The sequence below is a fragment of the Choloepus didactylus genome, chromosome 4 (assembly GCF_015220235.1).
Source record: "Choloepus didactylus isolate mChoDid1 chromosome 4, mChoDid1.pri, whole genome shotgun sequence".
Classification (NCBI taxonomy): domain Eukaryota; kingdom Metazoa; phylum Chordata; class Mammalia; order Pilosa; family Megalonychidae; genus Choloepus; species Choloepus didactylus.
In genome coordinates this window covers 34,227,400-34,246,448 of record NC_051310.1, presented here as the reverse complement: position 1 = coordinate 34,246,448, position 19,049 = coordinate 34,227,400, and the positions used below count along the sequence as shown (strand labels likewise).

General features: G+C 34.6%; 1 protein-coding gene across 15 annotated transcripts in view; it reads left to right on the top strand.

Moving 5' to 3' along the window:
• The window catches only part of TTLL5 (tubulin tyrosine ligase like 5), a 362,097-nt gene that overhangs the window by 134,589 nt on the left and 208,459 nt on the right, over positions 1–19,049 (top strand). For 11 of the 15 annotated variants that reach the window (XM_037832244.1, XM_037832253.1, XM_037832249.1 and 8 more), the window contains 2 exons: positions 645–707; positions 5,046–5,084. The exons of 1 other annotated variant lie outside the window; for it this stretch is intronic. In XM_037832244.1, coding sequence (XP_037688172.1) covers positions 645–707; positions 5,046–5,084 — 102 coding nt within the window. The remainder of the gene's footprint in view (positions 1–644; positions 708–5,045; positions 5,085–19,049) is intronic. 3 more of the 15 variants (XM_037832245.1, XM_037832243.1, XM_037832240.1) reach the window with 1 other exon arrangement.

Sequence of the window (19,049 nt, the reverse complement as noted above, 5' to 3'; positions counted from 1 at the left end):
CACATGCATTGTTTCTTGATGGTTGTTTTGTTTTTATCTTTCAATCATTTTTAATCAGATTCTGTCTTTTTTACATTTGTTTTGCTCTAATCTCTTTTTGGCTTGGAACTTTTTGTTATAGAGGGTCTTAAATTTTCTTTTAGTTGTTTTCAGTGTAGTAAACCATGGGATAATATCAGAATTTTATGCCATAGTGCTTTTGTTTATGGAGATGTAAAATTACTTGTTGGTCACAGTTGCCAAATCCCAGAAGGAAAGTCTAATAAAAGATTAATTTGAGTGTTGGTCATTGGAAGTCTTTAATTTCTCTTTCCAGAAGGGAGGTTGACTTTAAAAATTGGTGATGATATTTATTATTATTTGCAGTTATTTATCACCTTTTATTAATCCATGAAGTCCTGCTTTTTACTTATTTTGTATATTAAGTCTTCTTTTTCTTTTATTATTTTAATTTTAGGCTGTCTGCTGCTACTCTAGTTTTTATAATTTTAATTTGAGCCACTGTGTATTCTTTTTGCCATATATCTTTGGAAAACAGTAAGCTATAAGTAACCTCACCTCTGTGCTTGAGTCATGATTTTATTTTTACATTTTCCTCTTGGAATAGACTGAGGAAATAATGAGATTCTTTTTTTGTTTTTCAGTTTCTACCTCGAGCACAAAACCTCCATGAACTATATGCTGGCAACACGCCTCTTCCGGGACAGGTGGGGACTTGATAATCCCATAAATTTAATAGGGCTAGATCCTAATATCAGAAAAAATGTATGCAAAAGGAGAGAGACTTTACATGTCTTCTCGTGAAATCTGATAGATGGGTCCTTGCAGAAAACACAATATATTATCTCATTTCCCCAGAGTTTATCATTGACTCTCGATATTTGGTAAGATTTCCAGAAAAAAACACAAATTAACCATAAAGATCTTTGAGCAATTTCAGCAGATGCCCTAAACTTTATTCTTCTTATAGGAAGGCCCTTGATTTGAGCATTTTTACTTGAGACACAGTTTTAACAGACATGATCTGTTAGCCAAAACACATTAGAATGATCAGATTAGAAAAGGTGGAGGGGACGTAAGTCACAAAATAAATACACAGAATGGTAAGAAATGACAACTGATAGCCTATATACAAGGGAAAAATAGGGGGAGGGAAAATAGAGGGAAAGGACAGAAAATAGATATTGGAAATCAATTAACATAGCAATGAAGGCTACTTTGTTCCATGTATTTTTGTAGCCCCTGAGACATAACTGCATTACCATTCAGTTCAGTAATTGATTATCAAAATTAGGTGCTTTAGTTATTTAGAGTAATCTGTAATATTTTTAAGATATGTGTACTTTTTGAAGGATTCTTGAAAATACACAGATTTTAGCCATTTGTTGAAATTCCATGATCTGTTGTCAGGAAATATGTGGTTTTATAATTTTTCTCTGTAAATTTGTGGTGATTACCCTGTTGATTAAGTACTTATTAGTGTGCAGCTTCTAATGAAAGATATATTTGGATTTACTTTTTATATGTAAACTTTTAAAGTTTTTCATCTCTGGAAACTTTTACAAAGTTTCTTTATCTTAGTGTTCATATCTTTTACCAGAATGTGTTCTTGTTATTTTCCATTATGTTGGTTTTGCAGTGGGTAGTCCTTTCAGTCTAAAGATTTAAATTTAAGCTTTTCAACCGTGGGAACTATTTTTCTCCCCTTTTCTCTCTTATTTTTGATCTCTTTGTCTTTTAGCTCAAATTCTGGGAGATTTCTTGAACTTTGTCTTCTAAAATTCTAAATTGGTCTTCACCTTATCTATTTTGTTATTCAGTACAAGCACAGGGGGGAGGGTTGTTCGAATTACTGTTTTATTTTGTCAAGTATGTTTTTAATATTACAAGAATTATTTTTCTTTCTGATTAGTTTTCATATTTTATGAATGTAAGTCTTAAAATCTCTTTGACTATCATAGTTTTTTAGCAGTTCCTTTTTGGTTTTTGCATTATATTTAATTGCTCTGGATTAGTTTTAGCAAAGAACGGACCTTATGATCTACTTTTTGCCTACCTTCTTTAGCCTGACCTCCACTTTTCCACACCAACCCATTGACAGTCAGACCATATCTACTTGCCCTTTCATGCCTCCTTATCCTATTCAAATTCTTCTTCTAGCTATGGTCTTCCTCCTCTAACCTACGAGGAAGTTCTCTCAGCCTTCTTATTGCTCACTCTGATTTAGATTCCCATATTGTATTATAATTGTTTCTTTACTAACTTGTCTGTCTACTTTACGAGTTGATTCCTTAAGAGTAGGTACTTTGTTATGTTGATCTTTGTATCAAGAACCTATCACATAGTAGGCACAAATAAAAAAACATGTATTGAAGAAAAAGCCCTTATGTCTTCCAATAAATCTGTTCTTTTCAATCTGGATTGAAGTCTTCCCTCTTGCAAATCCTTTATTTATTGTTGTAACCATTTTCAAACTAATTATTCTCTAATCGTTTATTTTAGGTTAACTTTGCCTGCCTTCCCTTCCCCCTCCCCCTGCCGTCCCCACCTACTCACACTTACTTGGCAGACAGGGTAAGGATCTTATCTTACAGGACAGCGGTAATTTTAACCTTGGCTGCATATTAATAACACCTAAGGATCGTATACATAATGTTTATGTGCTAGCCTCATCTTCAAACTGGGGTACTTTTTTTTTTTTTAAAGTTATTATTTTTTTTTATTTTTAAAGGATCATTATGAATGCTTGTATTTTTATTTAGTTGATATAATTCAGTACACTGTAATCCTTATTTTTTAATATTCAAATTTTCCTTCTTCTGCTGGTAGGAAAAACTTTCAGATGGCCCCTAATGTCTTTTTTTTTTTAATTCATTTTATTGGGATGTATTCACATACCATGCAGTCATACAAAACAAATCGTACATTCGGTTGTTCACAGTACCATTACATAGTTATGCATTTATCCCCAAAATCAATCCCTGACACCTTCATTACTACAAACACAAAAATAACAAGGATAATAATTAAAGTGAAAAAGGGCAATTAAAGTAAAAAAGAACACTGGGTGCCTTTGTTTGTTTGTTTGTTTGTTTGTTTCCCCCATTTTTCTACTCATCCATCCATAAACTAGACAAAGGGGAGTGTGGTCCATATGGCTTTCCCAATCACATTGTCACCCCTTATAAACTACATTTTTATACAATCGTCTTCAAGATTCGTGGATTCTGGGTTTGAAGTACTTTTTAAAAGCTGCCCCAGTGATTATAATGTGAAGCCAAGATTGCAATTTACTGAAGTACTGTGGGCCTGGAAAGTACTAGACACATATTTGGTGCTAAATAAATAATTATTTTATATATATCAATCAGAACTTTATGCACATGCACATACGTAAGACTAATCTATTACAAAGACTAATCTTTGAAATAGATAAGAATTTACCATTTAGTAGCCTTACTCTACTATATATTAGTATTTTGGGGTACTGGATTTGCTTTATAAATCATGATTTAATTCACAGCATTTCCTAGACCATGTAGTACTTTATATGGTGAAATTCTGCTGTGTTTGCTTGGTATATTACAAATAACTTCTTTGTCACCCTAAATCAACAATAGAAAAGTTGACCTGGGGTGTAAATCTCATTCTCTACCTTAAAACTTCAAACCTCATAATTTCATTTACTTCATCCAAATGGAGTCCTCCCCAGCCCCACACACAAAAAAGAGAATATTTCTGAAAATTATTATCTTCAAAATGCTCAAAAATTCCACATTAACATGAGACGTCTTCAATTAGGGCTCTGCTTTCATCAGAGTAACTTTGCAAGAAACTTAAAAACTTTTTCTTTCCTTTCTCTGAAACTGTTTAGTTGGAAAGGAGTTCAGCTGAACTAGAGAAAACCATCTGGATGAAAAAATTAAAATGATCTTGAGACTTTCTGATCATAGTGTGATAATATTACAGTAGCATATATAGTAAATGTGGGAAGGGAAAGACAAAACATCTTGGTGAAGACTTAGCAGTTTTCAGTTAATTTTGTATAAATACACCCAGCATCTTCATCTATCTTTTTAAAAAGCCAACACCAAGGATTATATACAGTGTTACTGGATTTATGTAACATTTTTGAAAGGACAAAATTTTAGAATAGAGAACAGAATAGTGGTTGCCAGGGGTTAAGAAAGGAGTATGTGGTTATAAAAGGGATCCTTGTGGTGATGGAAGTGTCCAGTATCTTATCTGTGGTGGATTCATGAACCTACCCAGGTGATAAAATTGTACAGAACTAAATATATACATACACAAATGAGTACAAGTGAAACTTGGGAAATCTGAAAAGAAAAATTCGGTGTTGAGGGAAAGAAAATTGAATGAGAGAGAATTTAAAAGAAAATCAAAGTCAGTTTAACCATGAATGGTGTTTAATTCCTGTGGTTAGAGCCAAACCCAGTTTAGAGACAATGGAGACTATCTCTTTTGAAGAGGTTTTTTTTTTTTTAATTGTTGATAAGCTGTTTTTGATGAGCATCTATTCTGAACCCCATGAGAGTTAAGATTAGTTACCTTTCCCAGTGTAGTTCAGTAAAAGTAGAAAGAGCACTGTATTCGGACACCTAATCCCTGGGTTCAAATTTAAACTCTTTAAGCTCTGACCTTGGGTGTGTCTCAAAATCATCTTATTCTGCTCCTTTCTTTATATAATGAAGCTAATAATAGCCTTCATATGGTTGTTGGGGGAGTAATTAATTTGCTTTGTAAATAGATATGCAAATATAAGCAATTATGATTTTTCTCTAGAATTTATTTGTCCTTTCCCTTTTTTTTTTTTTTTAATTGAGCCTCCTTTAAGCTCACGGGACTCTCCTTTTCTCTGAGAATGTTCTCAATTCATCTCTCTGCCTTTTCTCCGCAAAGATGCCCTCCCTGGCCTAAATCCGTGTTGAGTCTCTAGAGTAAAAATTTCAGTTTATGTATGTGTGAATTCAAAGGGAATACCTGAATATCATACTCTAACCCGGTTGTCCTTTCTACTTCTGTAGGGGAAACACAAGAAGATGCTTATTGACAGGAAGAACACGGTAACTGAATTTTAAAAGCCGAGAAATTCTTTCCATGTGCAAAATATGTGACCATACACAGACAAAGCATGATGCTTTATGTAACCATTTTCAGTCTTGTTCAGCTTGAATGGTAACATAAGAATGTTTTCTATTGAAATGCTATTCTGTGGCCACTTTTCACCAACTAAAGTTGGGATTTACATTATTAGAGCTATAGTTTTATAATCTCAACCAATAATATCAGTATCCTTGTTTCGCTGTGTGAGTGACCAAAGTTTTAATCAGATTTCTAACAACTATTGTTAGATTCAAATGAGAGTTTATGTTTTGGTCTTAACACAGGAACATGCAGTTCTGCACCTTACGGGACTGAGTACAACCTGCTTTCAGTTTGCCAAAGAACTAGAAGTGTGCAGAATATATGGGGCTTTTCATTTTGGCAGAGGAGAGAAAGGTCTTAGAGGAAGGGCTGAGATGTCTTTGTCTAAATAGAGACTGCAACAATGAAAACTCTTGAACCTGTACACATACCCTCTGGTCATAGTTTGAGACACTAGATGCATCCCCTTCATGCTGTACCTCTTTCAACAACAAAAATGAACAGCAGTAAGAACAAAACCTTCTATATCCAGCTTTTTGTTTTGCATTTAGGAATTAACTAAGACAACTTGGTTTCCCACCCAAGCCCTTTAAGGCATAAATCTAAATTTTTCTTTAAAGAAGGAAAATGTCATGATACCATTTAATAAAATGCAGAACTGGAGAAATCAAGTTTGTAGCTTGACTTGAAATGTTTGTAAGTTTTCTTCAGGTTTAAGTCAAGGAATAGACTTCCTAGAGTATACTGCTGTAATTTGGAAATTAAAAAACAAACAAACAAACAACAACAACAACAAAAAGTTAAACAACAAGAATGTTTAAAGATCAGTGGGTTCCATACTTTCAGTTTTTTTTTTTTTAAACTCATTTTATTTTGCCACCAGTAGGGAATTTTTGGTGGAATAGAAATGCAAGTAAATGAATGCTGGCATCTGTTTTTTTTGTGTGTGTAGGTTTTTTTTGGGGGGGGAGGGGGCGTGGAGGTATATATTGCTATTTATTGAATGCAGAAACATTCAGAAAACAGTCATGGTGTGCTTTCCTTATTTGGCTTCCATTAAAAATGAAATTGAGTAACTGAATAAGCAAATACTGATAACTGAATGGCAAAGTACTCCCAATCATACCAAACCTTCCAGCAGTTAACGACCATAAACTCTGAAGTAAACACAAATAACAACTACCTGAAGGCTATGGAGAAGTGACCTGGCAGAAACTAGGAGTCTACACTTGTGAAACAGGAATGGCACTGAGTTTCTTTCCACTTTTTGTAGCTTTTAGCCCTTGAATAGACCCCATTTGGTTGCCATGAGGGGCAGCTAAAACTTGGATAGAAATCTGTAGTCTTACTGGTTTGCAAAACCAGAGGCTAGAGGATAGGGTGACCATAGAAGCAGGAAAGGAAGTAGGGGGAAATGTAGGAAAGGAAAGAACCAGAAAGGAGGATCCCCTATTTATGTTTATAAACTCCACCCACATTTCTGACTGATTTCTGAATGATGCATATGTGGGACAGATTACTAACAGCCCAGTTAAGGATAAAAGAGCTGAATAGAGATTCTAGCTACTGCCCACTACATGGAAGACAGAGTTTGGTGTTTGAGTCTAGCCAAATTAATTGCTTGCTACAACAAACAAAAATCAGTACTGTTCCAAGAAAGATTACAAGTAAGCAAATCATCCACAATGTCTAGAATATAATCCAAAATTTCTAAACACCTGAAGAAATAGGAAAACAGGACCCATACTCAGGAGAAAAAGCAATAAATGGAGACCAACTGTGAGGTGACCCAGATGTTAGGTTAAACAGACAAGGATTTTAAAGCAGCTGTTATAACTGTGATCAAGTCTATAAAGGAAAATATGTTCATAATGAATGAACAAGTAAGAAATTTCAGCAGAGAAATTTAAACTAAAAAGGAACCAAATGGAAACTATACACTTAAACAGATTGGAGCTAGGTGATAGGAGAAAAAAATGTTAGTGTACTTGAAGATAATTAATAGAAATTATCCAATCTGAAATATAGAGGGGGGGGGAACAGTACCTGATTAAAGTTTAGTAATTTATAAAAAGAACCAAAAGGGTTAACATATGTGTAATTGGGTTCCCAGAAGTAGAGGAGAGAATGGGGCAGAAATTGTATTTAAATAATTACCTGAAAATTTCCAAAATTTGGAGAAAGAGATAAATTTTCATTTTCAATAAAAGCAGCAAGCAAGATGAATACAAAGGAAAAATACACTGATGCACATAATAGTCAAATGGCTGAAAACCAAAGGTAAAGAGAAAATCTTGGAATCAGTCACAGAAAAACAAAGCATTACATACAGGGGAAAAATAGCTCAAATGACTCCTGACTTCAAGGCCAGAAGACAGTGGAATGACATCTTTAAAGTGCCTAAGGAAGAACTGTCACCCCAGAATTGTATATCCATTGAAAGTATCCTTCAGTGATGAGGACAAAATAAAGAACTTTTTAGATAAAAGAAAACTTTCAAGAAAAAGTTTCCAGCAGACTTGCACTTTAAAAAATACTAAAAGAAATTCTTCAAGTTGAAATGGAATGCTACTGGATGGGCTTCAGGAGGGAATGAAGGGCACCAGAAATGGTAAATACATGAGTAAATATAAAACCATTTTTTCCTCTTAATTTCTTATGTATATGAGTTTTTAAAGCAAAAATAATCACATTTTATTGTGGAGTTAAGAAGGTAGGTGTATGTACTACATATGATAACTATAGTGTGGATAATTGGTAAATGAACCAAATGGATGCAGAGTTCTTAGATTTTAGGTGAATTAATGAAATATGAACTCTAACTAGACTTTGAAAGTTTAAGGACATATATTGCATTCCTTAGAACAACCACTTAAAAATGCAAAGAAATATAGCTGAAAAGTCAGTAAGTACATTAAAATGGAATTCTGAAAAATATTTAATTAACCAAAAAGAAGGCAAGAGAAAAGGAAGAGGAAAAAGAAAAAGTCAAAGGAGACAAACAGAAAAACAATAAAATGATAGACTTACATCTAAGCGTTTCACCATTTTCAAAGTAAATGAAACTCCAGTTGAAAGGCAGGGATTATCAGAGTGATAAGAAAGCAAGACCCAACTATATGCTGTCTAAAAGAGATATACTTATAGAGACAAAGATAGGTTGAAAGTAAGAGGATTGTAAAAAGATACCATGCAAATATTAATCATAAGAAGGCTTGAGTGGCTGTATTAATGTCAGACAAAGTAGCCTTTAAGACTAGGGGATCAGCAGAAATAAAGGGGGCATTTCATTTTATATAATGTTCAATTTATCAGAAAGACTTAACAATCATGAATGTAAATCCACTTAATAACAGAATATGAAACTTCATAAAGAAAAAAATTGACAGAATTAAAGAGAGAAGTAGACAAATCCATAGTTATAGTTGGGGATTTTACCCCACCCTTTCAGTAATTGATAGGACAAGTAGATGAAAAATTAATGATATAGATCTGAATTATGTTATTGACCATCTTGATCTAATTGACATTTATAGAACAGTGTACCTAAAAGCTGCATAATACATGTTCTTTTTATATGCACATGTTGCATATACCAAGATAGACCATGTGCTGGAGCATGAAACAAGTTTTAAATTTAAAAAGGTCAAACATACAAAATATACAAAACATACAAAGAACATACAAAGTGTGTTCTTTGACCACAGTGGAATTAGAAATCAATAACAATAGAAAAACCCCAAATATTTTGGAATTAAACAGTACATTTCTAAATAATCCATTAGTCAAGGAAGAAATCACAAGAGAAATTAGAGTGTATTTTTAATTGAAAAAAAAAATCAACATTAGTATGTGTGGGTTTCTGTTAAAGTAGTGGTTAAATGCTTTTATTAGAAAAGACTAAATCACTGATTTACTGTTCTATTTCATGAAGCTAGAAAAGAATAGCCCAAAGCAAGTAGAAGAAAGGATATAGTAAAGATAAGAGCAGAATAAAAAATAACAAGGAAAATTATTAAAACCCCCAATATTTTCATTAGAAAGAACAAAATTGATAAATACTTAGGTAGTCTGATCTAGGAACAAGAGAGGACACTAATTACCAATGTCAGATAGAAAAGAGGGGCTATCACTACAAACCCTACAGACATAAAAGGGTATTATGGGAATATTTAGCAACTTTATTTCAGTGATTTTGGCAACTTAGATGAAATGCTTAAATTCCTTGTTTGGCTAGGCTGGGGGAGGGGAGGGAAGGGAACACTTAGCAAAACTGACACAAGCTGAAATTGAAATTTTGAATAGCCCTGTATCTATTCAGGAAATTGATTTGTAATTAAGAACTTTACTACAGGGAAAACTCCAGGTCCATTCATTTCACTGGTGAATTCTATCAAACATTCAAGGAAGAATACCAGTGTTATACAAAGTCTTTAAAAAATAGAAGGACACATCCCAGTTCATTTTTGAGGCCAGCATAACCATGACACTGAAACCTGGCAAAGGCACGTAAATAAAAAAAGAAAGTTACAGTCTAATATCCCTCAAACACAGGCACAGAATTTCTTAATATTAGCATATCAAATCCACCAATATATATAAAGAGAATAATACATCTGACCAACTGAGCTTTATCTCAGAAAGAAGGTTCATTTAACATTTGAAATCAGTCAATGTAATTCACCATAAAGGAGAAAAACTAGATGATCATTTCATTAGACTTAAAAAAAAAAAGGCATCTGACAAAATTAAACACACATTTCTGAGAAAAACTCTTAGAAAATCAGGAATAGATAGGAACTTCTTCAAACTGATAAAGTTCTATGAAAAACCTGCAGTCATCATACTTTATGATGATATATTGATAGCTTTCTTCTTAAAGTTAGTTATAAGACAAGATGTCCATTTTTACCACTTAACATTCACGTTGTACCAGAGGTCCTAGACAGTAAAATATAGCAAGAAAAAAAAAAAAAAAGAAAGAAAGAAAAGGCATACAGGTTGGAAAGGAAGAAGTAAAATGTCTTTATTCTTGGGTTACATGATCTTGTAAGTGGAAAAATCCTAAGGCATCTACAAAATAATTTCTAGAGTTATAAACAACGTCTTAGGATACAAGGTTAATGTGCTAAAACCTACTGTATTTTCATGTGTTAACAGTAAATAATTGGAAAATGAAATAAAAATTCCACTTACAATAGCATTTGAAAACATAAAATACTTACAGATAAATTTTACAAAATATATTCAATACCTGGTACAGTAAAAGCTACTAAATATTACCGAAGGAAATTAAAGAACATCTTAATAAATGGGGAGACATGTCATGTTGATAGGTGGAAAGATAAAATTTTGTTAAAACATCCATTCTCCTCAAATTGATCTAAGGATCCAATGCAATCCCAATCATTATTCTAGTAGATTTTTTGTAGAAATGGACCAACTTTTTAAAAAATGTATATGGAAATGCAAAGGACCTAGAATAGCTGAAGTGATCTTGAAAAAGTCTTAGACTATCTGACATAAAGAATTACTATAAATCAAGACTGTGACAAACTGATCAGTGGAAAAGAATAGAGAGCCCAAAAATAGACCCACATTTATACAGTCATTAGACTTTCAACAAAAAGCCCAAATAATCCGATGGGGAAAGGAAACTTTTTAGCAAATTGATATCATATTCTTAAAGATGAAGCCCCTACTTTACAGAAAAATTGCAGATGATTCATAAACATACAAGCTATTATTACAAAACTGTTTGAGGAAAGCCTGTATTGTATTAGTTAGGGTTCTCTAGGGAAGCAGAATCAACAAGAGATATCTATGAATAAAAGATTTTATAAAAGTGTCTCACGCAACTGTGGGTATGCACGAGTCCAAATTCCATAGAGAGGCAGCAAACTGGCAACTCCAATGAAGATGTTTGATGAACTCCTCAGGAAACGAACTGGCAACTTTGATGAACTCCTCAGGAAACGCTTCACTGGCTAGCCGAAGAAGAAGTGAAGGTCCTCTATCTGTCTTGGTTAAAAGTCTTCAACTGATTGGATTAAATCCAGCCAATTGAATTCTTGCATTGTGGAAGGCACACCCTTTGTTGATGTAATCAGTCACAGCTGCAGCCAATTGACGGCTGATTTAATAAACCAGCCTTCTGGTTTATTAACCAGCTACAGATGTCCTTGCAGTAATGGTTAGGCCAATACTTGCTTGACCAGACACCTGGACACCATCACCTGGCCAAGTTGACACATGAACCTATCATGCCTAGCTTTGTGACTCTGAGATTATCAGGGGTTTTTAGACATGACCTAGAAGTCACTAAACATCAAGAAAAAATAGGCCAGATTTCCTCCAAATTAAAACTTCTGCTTTTCAGTAAAATGATAAGGCAAGCCACAGATTGAGTGAAGATATTTATCAAACATATATTTGTCAAAGGTCTGGTATCTGGAAAATATAAAGAAGCCCTACAACTCAGTAATAACAAGACAATCAGCCCAGTTACAAAAGGGCAAAATATTTGAACAAACACTTCAGAAGGAAGATATATGAATAACCAATAAGCCCATGAAAATGTGCTTAACAGTTATCAGGGAATTGCATGTTAAAACCATGAGCTGCCACTAAACATCCAGCATAATGGCTAAAATTTAAAAGAACTGACAATACCAAATGTTGGCAAGAATGTGGAGCTAGCAGAACTCTGATAAATTGTTCTTGGCAGTATAAACTGGTACAAGCACTTTAGAAAATGAGTCTGGCAGTTTGTTAGAAAGCCCACCAATTCCACTCTTCGATCTTCACCCAGGAGAAATGAAAGATATAACCACAAAACAACTTGTAAAGTTATTCATAGCAACTTTATTCAAAATATTCCAAAACTGGGAATAGCCTATGTGTCCAATAGTGAGAGAGTTGCTAAGCACGCTGTGGTTTGTCTGTATAGTGACTACTAATCAGTACACAGGGATGAATGCTGAAACACACAACATAGATGAATCTCAGTAACATGCCAAATGAAAGAAACTACACAAAAGACTGCATGCTTTACAGTTCTATTTTTATGACGTTCTAGAACAAGCAAAACTAATATATGGTGGCCTAATATAGGGTAGGGGAGGACGTGATTGAATAAGGGCCAAAAGAAATTTCTAAGATGATGGTAAGGTTTTATGTCTTGCAAGAGTTTGGGTTATGCAGTTCAATGCATTTGTCAAAACTCATCAGATAGGTAATTAAGATTTGGATATTTCACTGAATATAAATTTTAACTGACACATGAAAAAAGAATCTATAAAACAAGTATTGAACTCTAGCTATTAATGATATGCATGCTGAAGTGTTTGGGAGCAAAGTGCACTGATGTCTATCTGGGGCTTAATTTGAAATGCTTAAAAATTACATGGATTGATGGATAGGAGAATCGACTGGATATATATGCAATAAATATAGTGAAATGCTAATTATAGAAACTAGGTGGTGGGTATATGGATGTTCACTGTACAATTCTTTAAACTTCTGTTTAAATATTTTTATAGAAAAAGTTGGAAAAAAATAAATGAAATAGATGTAGCTAAAAGATATTACAACTTATTTATAAGGAATTCAGTTGTTTATTAATTATCGAATATTATGGCATGTCAGCTGTGTCTCATAGGCATCACTGGGAAGTTGATGGACAAGACAAACATTGTCCTTGCCCTTGTAAGCTATAATTCTGGTTTATCATATTCACACCAGCATCCCCTAACCTACATCCTTGTACTAGTTAGGATTTATCTGACTAGGGTTTCGTAGCTCATTGTTTATTATTTAAAAATATCTCCAGAGAAGAAAATTCTTAGTAGCTTCTCCATATCTCTTATCTTTTAGGATTCATGTTCACAGAAGCTTTTTATTGTGGTATGATGTTGTGCACTTTGTTGAAAGAAATCTCTTTATCCTTAAAGAATAGAATTCTGGGGTATGCATGCAGAAAGAAACACTCATGTTTATATAATGGACATTGGTTCATGAGTGCAGACACTGGGTTTTGATTTATTATGGTGTCAAATTAATTCTCATTGATTCCAGTTAGTTCAGTTGGGATGAGCAAGAACATTATATTAGCTCAAGTCACATTGATTTTTGTTTTACATTGTTTTATTGTGAAGTGTATCATATATACAGGAAGTGATAACTTTCAAAGTACGATGTAACAAGTAGTTAGAAAATTTCAAAGAATGTTATAGGTTACAGTTCCTCAATTTCAGTTATTTCCTTAAAATTTCAATTATTTCCTGTTTGTATAATACATAAAGAAATTGTGATAACTTTCAAAGTATAATTTAACAAGTAGCTATACAGCAAATTTCAAAGCATGTTATGTTACAGTTCCACCATGTCAGTTATTTCCTTCTTGCTATTCTCATAGCCTAGAAACTAAAAAAAAAAAAAAAAAAAAATTTATATAAAGATTCAGTATTTGTAATCTTTTAAATCCTATCTTGTCAGTTGCTACCCCTCTCTCTTGTTTTATCATTGTCTGAATCTTCAGGGATATCCGGGCAGTGACCACCCTAACTTGTTCATATTGAAAAGAGGTGTTGACATTATGGGGAAGGGAGATGCATCTGGTTGATGCTCTTGGAGAGTTTGGGGATTTATTTGATATAGGAACACTCTGGGCGATTTAAGTTTCTGAAAAGTAAACTTAGTGAGTGAAACTTTTTATAGAGTCTCAGATAGGGACCTAGGTATTCTTTAGTATTTTGGGGACTACTGTTGGTTGGGGCATGGCATACTGTGGGCATTTGGAATATGTAGCTGGAGCTTGCATAAGAGTAACCTACAGTATAGTCTCAACTCTGAAATCTCTTAGCCATTGAAACCTTATTTTGTTACCTTTTTCTTCCCTCTTTTGGTCAAAAAGGCATTCTCAACCTCTTGATGCCAGGGCCAGGCTTAATCATGGGAGTCATGTCCCACATCGCCAGGGAAATTCACTCCCCTGGGAGTCATGTCCCACATAGGGGGAAGGGTAATGTATTTATTTGTAGAGTTTGGCTTAGAGAAAGGCCACATCTGAGCAACAAACGAGGTTCTCTGGAGGTGACTTCTAGGTGTAATTATAGGAAGGCTTAGCCTCCCCTTTACAGCTGTAAGTTTCACTAGAGCAAGTCTCAAGATCGAAGGCTTGACTTGTTAAGTAGGAGGTTCCTAATTTCACATAAAATATATTCTGTCCAAGATATACCATCAATATCTCATATTATCTTCACTTAATTGTACAACCATTATCACTCTCAATTTTAAACAATTATCATAACCCAAAACACTCCAAAGCTCTTATCAGCTCCTAGTTATTTTATCCCTAGTATTAGTGTGGTACTGGTATGGCATTCCTATTATAGTCTATAATATGCAATATATAGATTTTCCCATATACCATTCTGTTGTTAACTCTCTGTACCAGTTTAAAGTTAACTCTCATACCTTAGAAGTAGATCATGCAAGTGCTTGTGGGATATATACCTTTAAACAAGCACTTTGAATCATGTTTGCCTTCAGTGTGGCACTGATACTTATAATTCCATTAACGAATTATTATCACCTCTGTCCATTCCCATACCTTTAAGTTCATCCTTATTAACATGTTTGTCCTTATTAGGTGATCATTCCCCCTTCACTAGATTCTGACTATCTTTAGTTCCCCTATATTCTACATTATAAGACACTGATTTTACATTGTTCAGTGATTTTATCAAAAAGGATGCTAAATTTTGTCGAATGCTTTTTCAGCATCTATTGAGATGATTGATTTTTTTCCCTTTCAATTTATTGTTGTATTACATTGATTTTCTTATGTTGAACTACCCTTGCATGCCTGGAATGATCCCCACTTGGTTGTGGTGTGTGCTGCTTTAAATGTGTCTTTGGATTTAATTTGCAGGTATTTTTGTTGAGAATTTTTGCATCTATGCTCATTAGGGAGATTGGCCTGTAGTTTTCCTTTCTTGTAGTATCTTTATCTGGTTTTGGTATTAGAGTGATGTTAGCTTCATAAAATGAGTTAGGTGGTGTTCCTTTTTCTTCAGTTTTTTTAAAGAGGTTGAGCAGTAATGGTGTCAGTTCTTTTTGGAAAGTTTGGTAAATTCCCTACAAAGCCATCTGGCCATGGGCTTTAATTGTAGGAAGCTTTTTGCTGACTGATTGGATCTCTTTACTTGTGATTGGTTTGTTGAAGTCTTCCATTTCTTCTCAGGTCAGTCTAGGCTGTTCGTGTGTTTCCAGGAAATTATCCGTTTCCTTTAAATTGTCTAGTTTGTTGGCATACAGTTGTTCGTAGGATCCTCTTATGATTTTTAAAATTTCTTTGGGATCCACAGTAGTGTCCCCCTCTCATTTCTGTTTTGTATATTTGGGTCTTCTCAATTTTTGACTTTGTTAGTCTAGGTAAGTATTTGTCAATCTTCTTGATCTTCTCAAAGAACCAACTTTTGGTTTTATTTATTCTCTCTTCTTTTTTCTTTCTCCATATCATTTATTTTTCCTTTAATTCTTGTTATTTCTTTTCTTCTACTTGCTTTAGGATCAGTTTCCTGATCATTCTCTGGCTTCTTCAGTTGTTCCGTTAGGTCTTTGGTTTTAGCTCGTTCTTCCTTTTTAAGGTATGCATTTAGAGCTATAAATTTCCCCCTCAGCATTGCCTTCACTGTATCCTGTAGCTTTTGATATGTTGTGTTCTCATTTTCAATTGTCTCTAGATAGTTACTGATTTCTCTTGCAATTTCTTCTTTGTCCTCTGATTCTTTAGATTGTGTTGTTTAACCTTCACATATTTGTGAATGTTCTTGTTATTTGGGGGTTATTGATTTCTAGTTGCATTCCGTTATGGTTAGAGAATGTGCTTTGAATAATTTCAATCTTTTTTAATTTATTGAGCTGGTTTTGTGCCCCAGCATATGATCTATCTTGGAGAATGTTTCATGAGCACTAGAGAAGAATGTATTTCCTTGTAATTTGGCATGTAGCGCTCTACATATGTCTGTTAAGTCTAATTCATTTATCACATTGTTTATGTTCTCAATTTCCTTATTGGTCCTCAGTATGCTTGTCCTATCTATAGAAGAGAGTAGTGTATTGAAGTCTCTCCCACTATTATTGTAGAAATGTCTATTGCTCCCTTCAGTTTTGCCAATGTTTGTCTCATTTACTTTTTTTTTTTTTTTTTATTAAATTCAGTGTTATTGAAATACATTCACACACCATACAGTCATCCATGGTATACAATCCACTGTCCACATGTCTCATTTACTTTTTTGGAGCAACTTGATTGGGAGCATAAATGTTTATGATTGTTATTTCTTCTTGGTGAATTGTCCCTTTTATTGTTATATAGTGTCCAATTTGTCTTGCAATTTCTTCTTTGATCTATTGGTTGTTTACGAGCATGTTGTTTAATGTCCATATATCTGTGAAAGATCTGGTTCTTTGGTGGTTGTTGATTTCTAGTTGCATTCATTGTAATCAGAGAATGTGCTTTGAGTAATTTCAATCTTCTTAAATTTATTAAGACTTGTTTTGTGCCCTAGCAGATGCTCTATCCTGGAAAATGTTCCATGTGCACCAGAGAAGAATATATATCCTGCTACTTTGGGATGTAATGATCTAAATATGTCTATTAAGTCTAATTCATTGATCATATTGTTCATGTTCTCAATTTCCTTGTTGGTCCTCTGTCTTGTTCTATCTATAGAACAGAGTGGTGTATTGATGTCTGTTACTATTATTGTAGACATGTCTATTGTTCCCTTCAGTTTTGCCAATGCTTGTCTAGTGCTTTGGAGCACCTTGTTTGGGTGCATAAACATTTATGATTGTTATTTCTTCTTGGTGATTTGTCCCGTTTATTAATATATAGTGTCCTTCTTCATCTCTCATGACATCCTTGCATGTAAAGTCTAGTTTGTCTGATATTAATATTGCTACCCCTGCTTTCTTTTGGCTGCAGGTTGCATGAAATATTTTTTTCCATCCTTTCAGTTTCAATCTCTTTGTTTCACTGGTTCTCAGATGAGTCTCTTGTAAACAGCATATCAATGGATCATACTTTTTAATTCACTCTGTTGCTCTATATCTTAATTGGGGAGTTTAATCCATTCACATTCAATGTTATGACTGTGAAGGCAGTTCTTGAACCAACCATCTTATCCTTTGGTTTTTATTTGTCAGATCTATTTTCCCCCCTCTTTCTTTTACTTTAAATTACCTTTACTAATACTCGTCAGTTCTTTGCCCTCCTCCAGACCTCTCTCTCCTTTCTTTTTTGCTTCAGCTGGTAGAACTCCTTTTAATATTTCTTTCAATGCAGGTGTCTTGAGAACAACTTCTCTCAGCAATTTTTGTCTGTGAAATTTTTTAATTTTCCCTCAATTTTGATGAGAGCTTTGTTGGATGAAGAATTCTTGGCTGGCAGTTTTTCTCTTTTGAATCTTAAATATGTCATATGACTGCCTTCTTGCCTCCAGGGTTCCCACTTAGTCTTATGTGGTTTCCTTTGATTGTGATGAATCACTTCTCGCTTGCTACTCTCAGGCTTTCTCTTCAGCATTTGGCAATCTGATTAGTATTTGTATCAGTAGGTTTATTTGGATTTATTCTATTTGGAGTTCATTGGGCATCTTTGATTTGCATATTTATGTCAGTTTAGAAGGGTTGGGAAGCTTTCCTCAACTCTGTCTTCAAACACTTCCTAGCCTTTTTCTCTTCTCCTTCTGGGACATTAGTGATTCTTATATTTGTACGCTTCATGTTGTCCATCATTTCACAGAGCTACTTTTCAATATTTTCAGTTTTTCTCACCATTTGTTCTTTTGTGTGTTTGCATTCAATTTCTTTGTCCTCTAGTCCACTTGTTCTTTCTTCTGTCTCTTCAAATCTGCTGTTGTGTTTCTCTAGTATATTTTTAGTTTGATCATCAGTATCTGTTAATTCCATCAGATTTGCTGTTTTTATTTACTCTTTCAAGTTCTTTCTTATACTCTTCTAGAATCTCTTTGATGTCCTTTCTGTCTTTATCCAATCCATTGAAGTTGTTTTGGAGATTTGTGTGTACTCTTTTGATTAATTGCTCCAAGTTCTGTGTCTTCTTCAGCTTTTTAATTTGGTCATTTGACCTTTCCATATCTTGTTTCTTTGTGTGCTTTATGATTTTCTGTTGGCTTCAGGGTATTTGCTTATCTTGATAAGATTATTTTGAGAAATGCAGGATTATTTGAAAATTTATATGTATGTATTTTTTGGCAGAGCCACAGTTTTCTGGAGTGCACTTTCCCTGTCTCCCAGCAGATAATACTCTTGAGCCACCTTTCACCCTCAAGCCAGCTTTCCCCCAACTTTGTCTATGTTCTGGTCAGGGTCCAAACCAGGCAGAAATCCAATCAATGCACCAGTGCTCTGTATGTTCTGGGGACTGCCAGCCCTGGACTTGTGGTGTGACCCCTGTGCAGTTTGGCAGGAAGTCTCCTTAAGGGCACCATGGGTCTGTTGATTCCTGGGCCTCTGAGTGGATTACTCTCAGGCTGTGAAGGTACCCATTCACCCTCTAGCTCAAACATGCCCTGCCATGCACCCGCGAGCCTCTGGGCCATGGGAGGGGCTCCTGGTACTTTCATGTGGTGTCCTCGCCTATTCCCCTCCTCTTGCCTGTGCACACCGTGGACTTCCATGGAGGGAATGTAAATGCAGTCAACACTGGTCCACTGCCTCCCGGGTTCCCTCACAGGAGCTTCCGACCTCGTGACTGTGGAGGATTATCTCCTCAGCTTATTGCTGAGAGCTGCTCACTCCCTGGTGGCTGTCTTGCCAGCTGCCACCCCCCAGCAGGGGTCCTGGCTGAG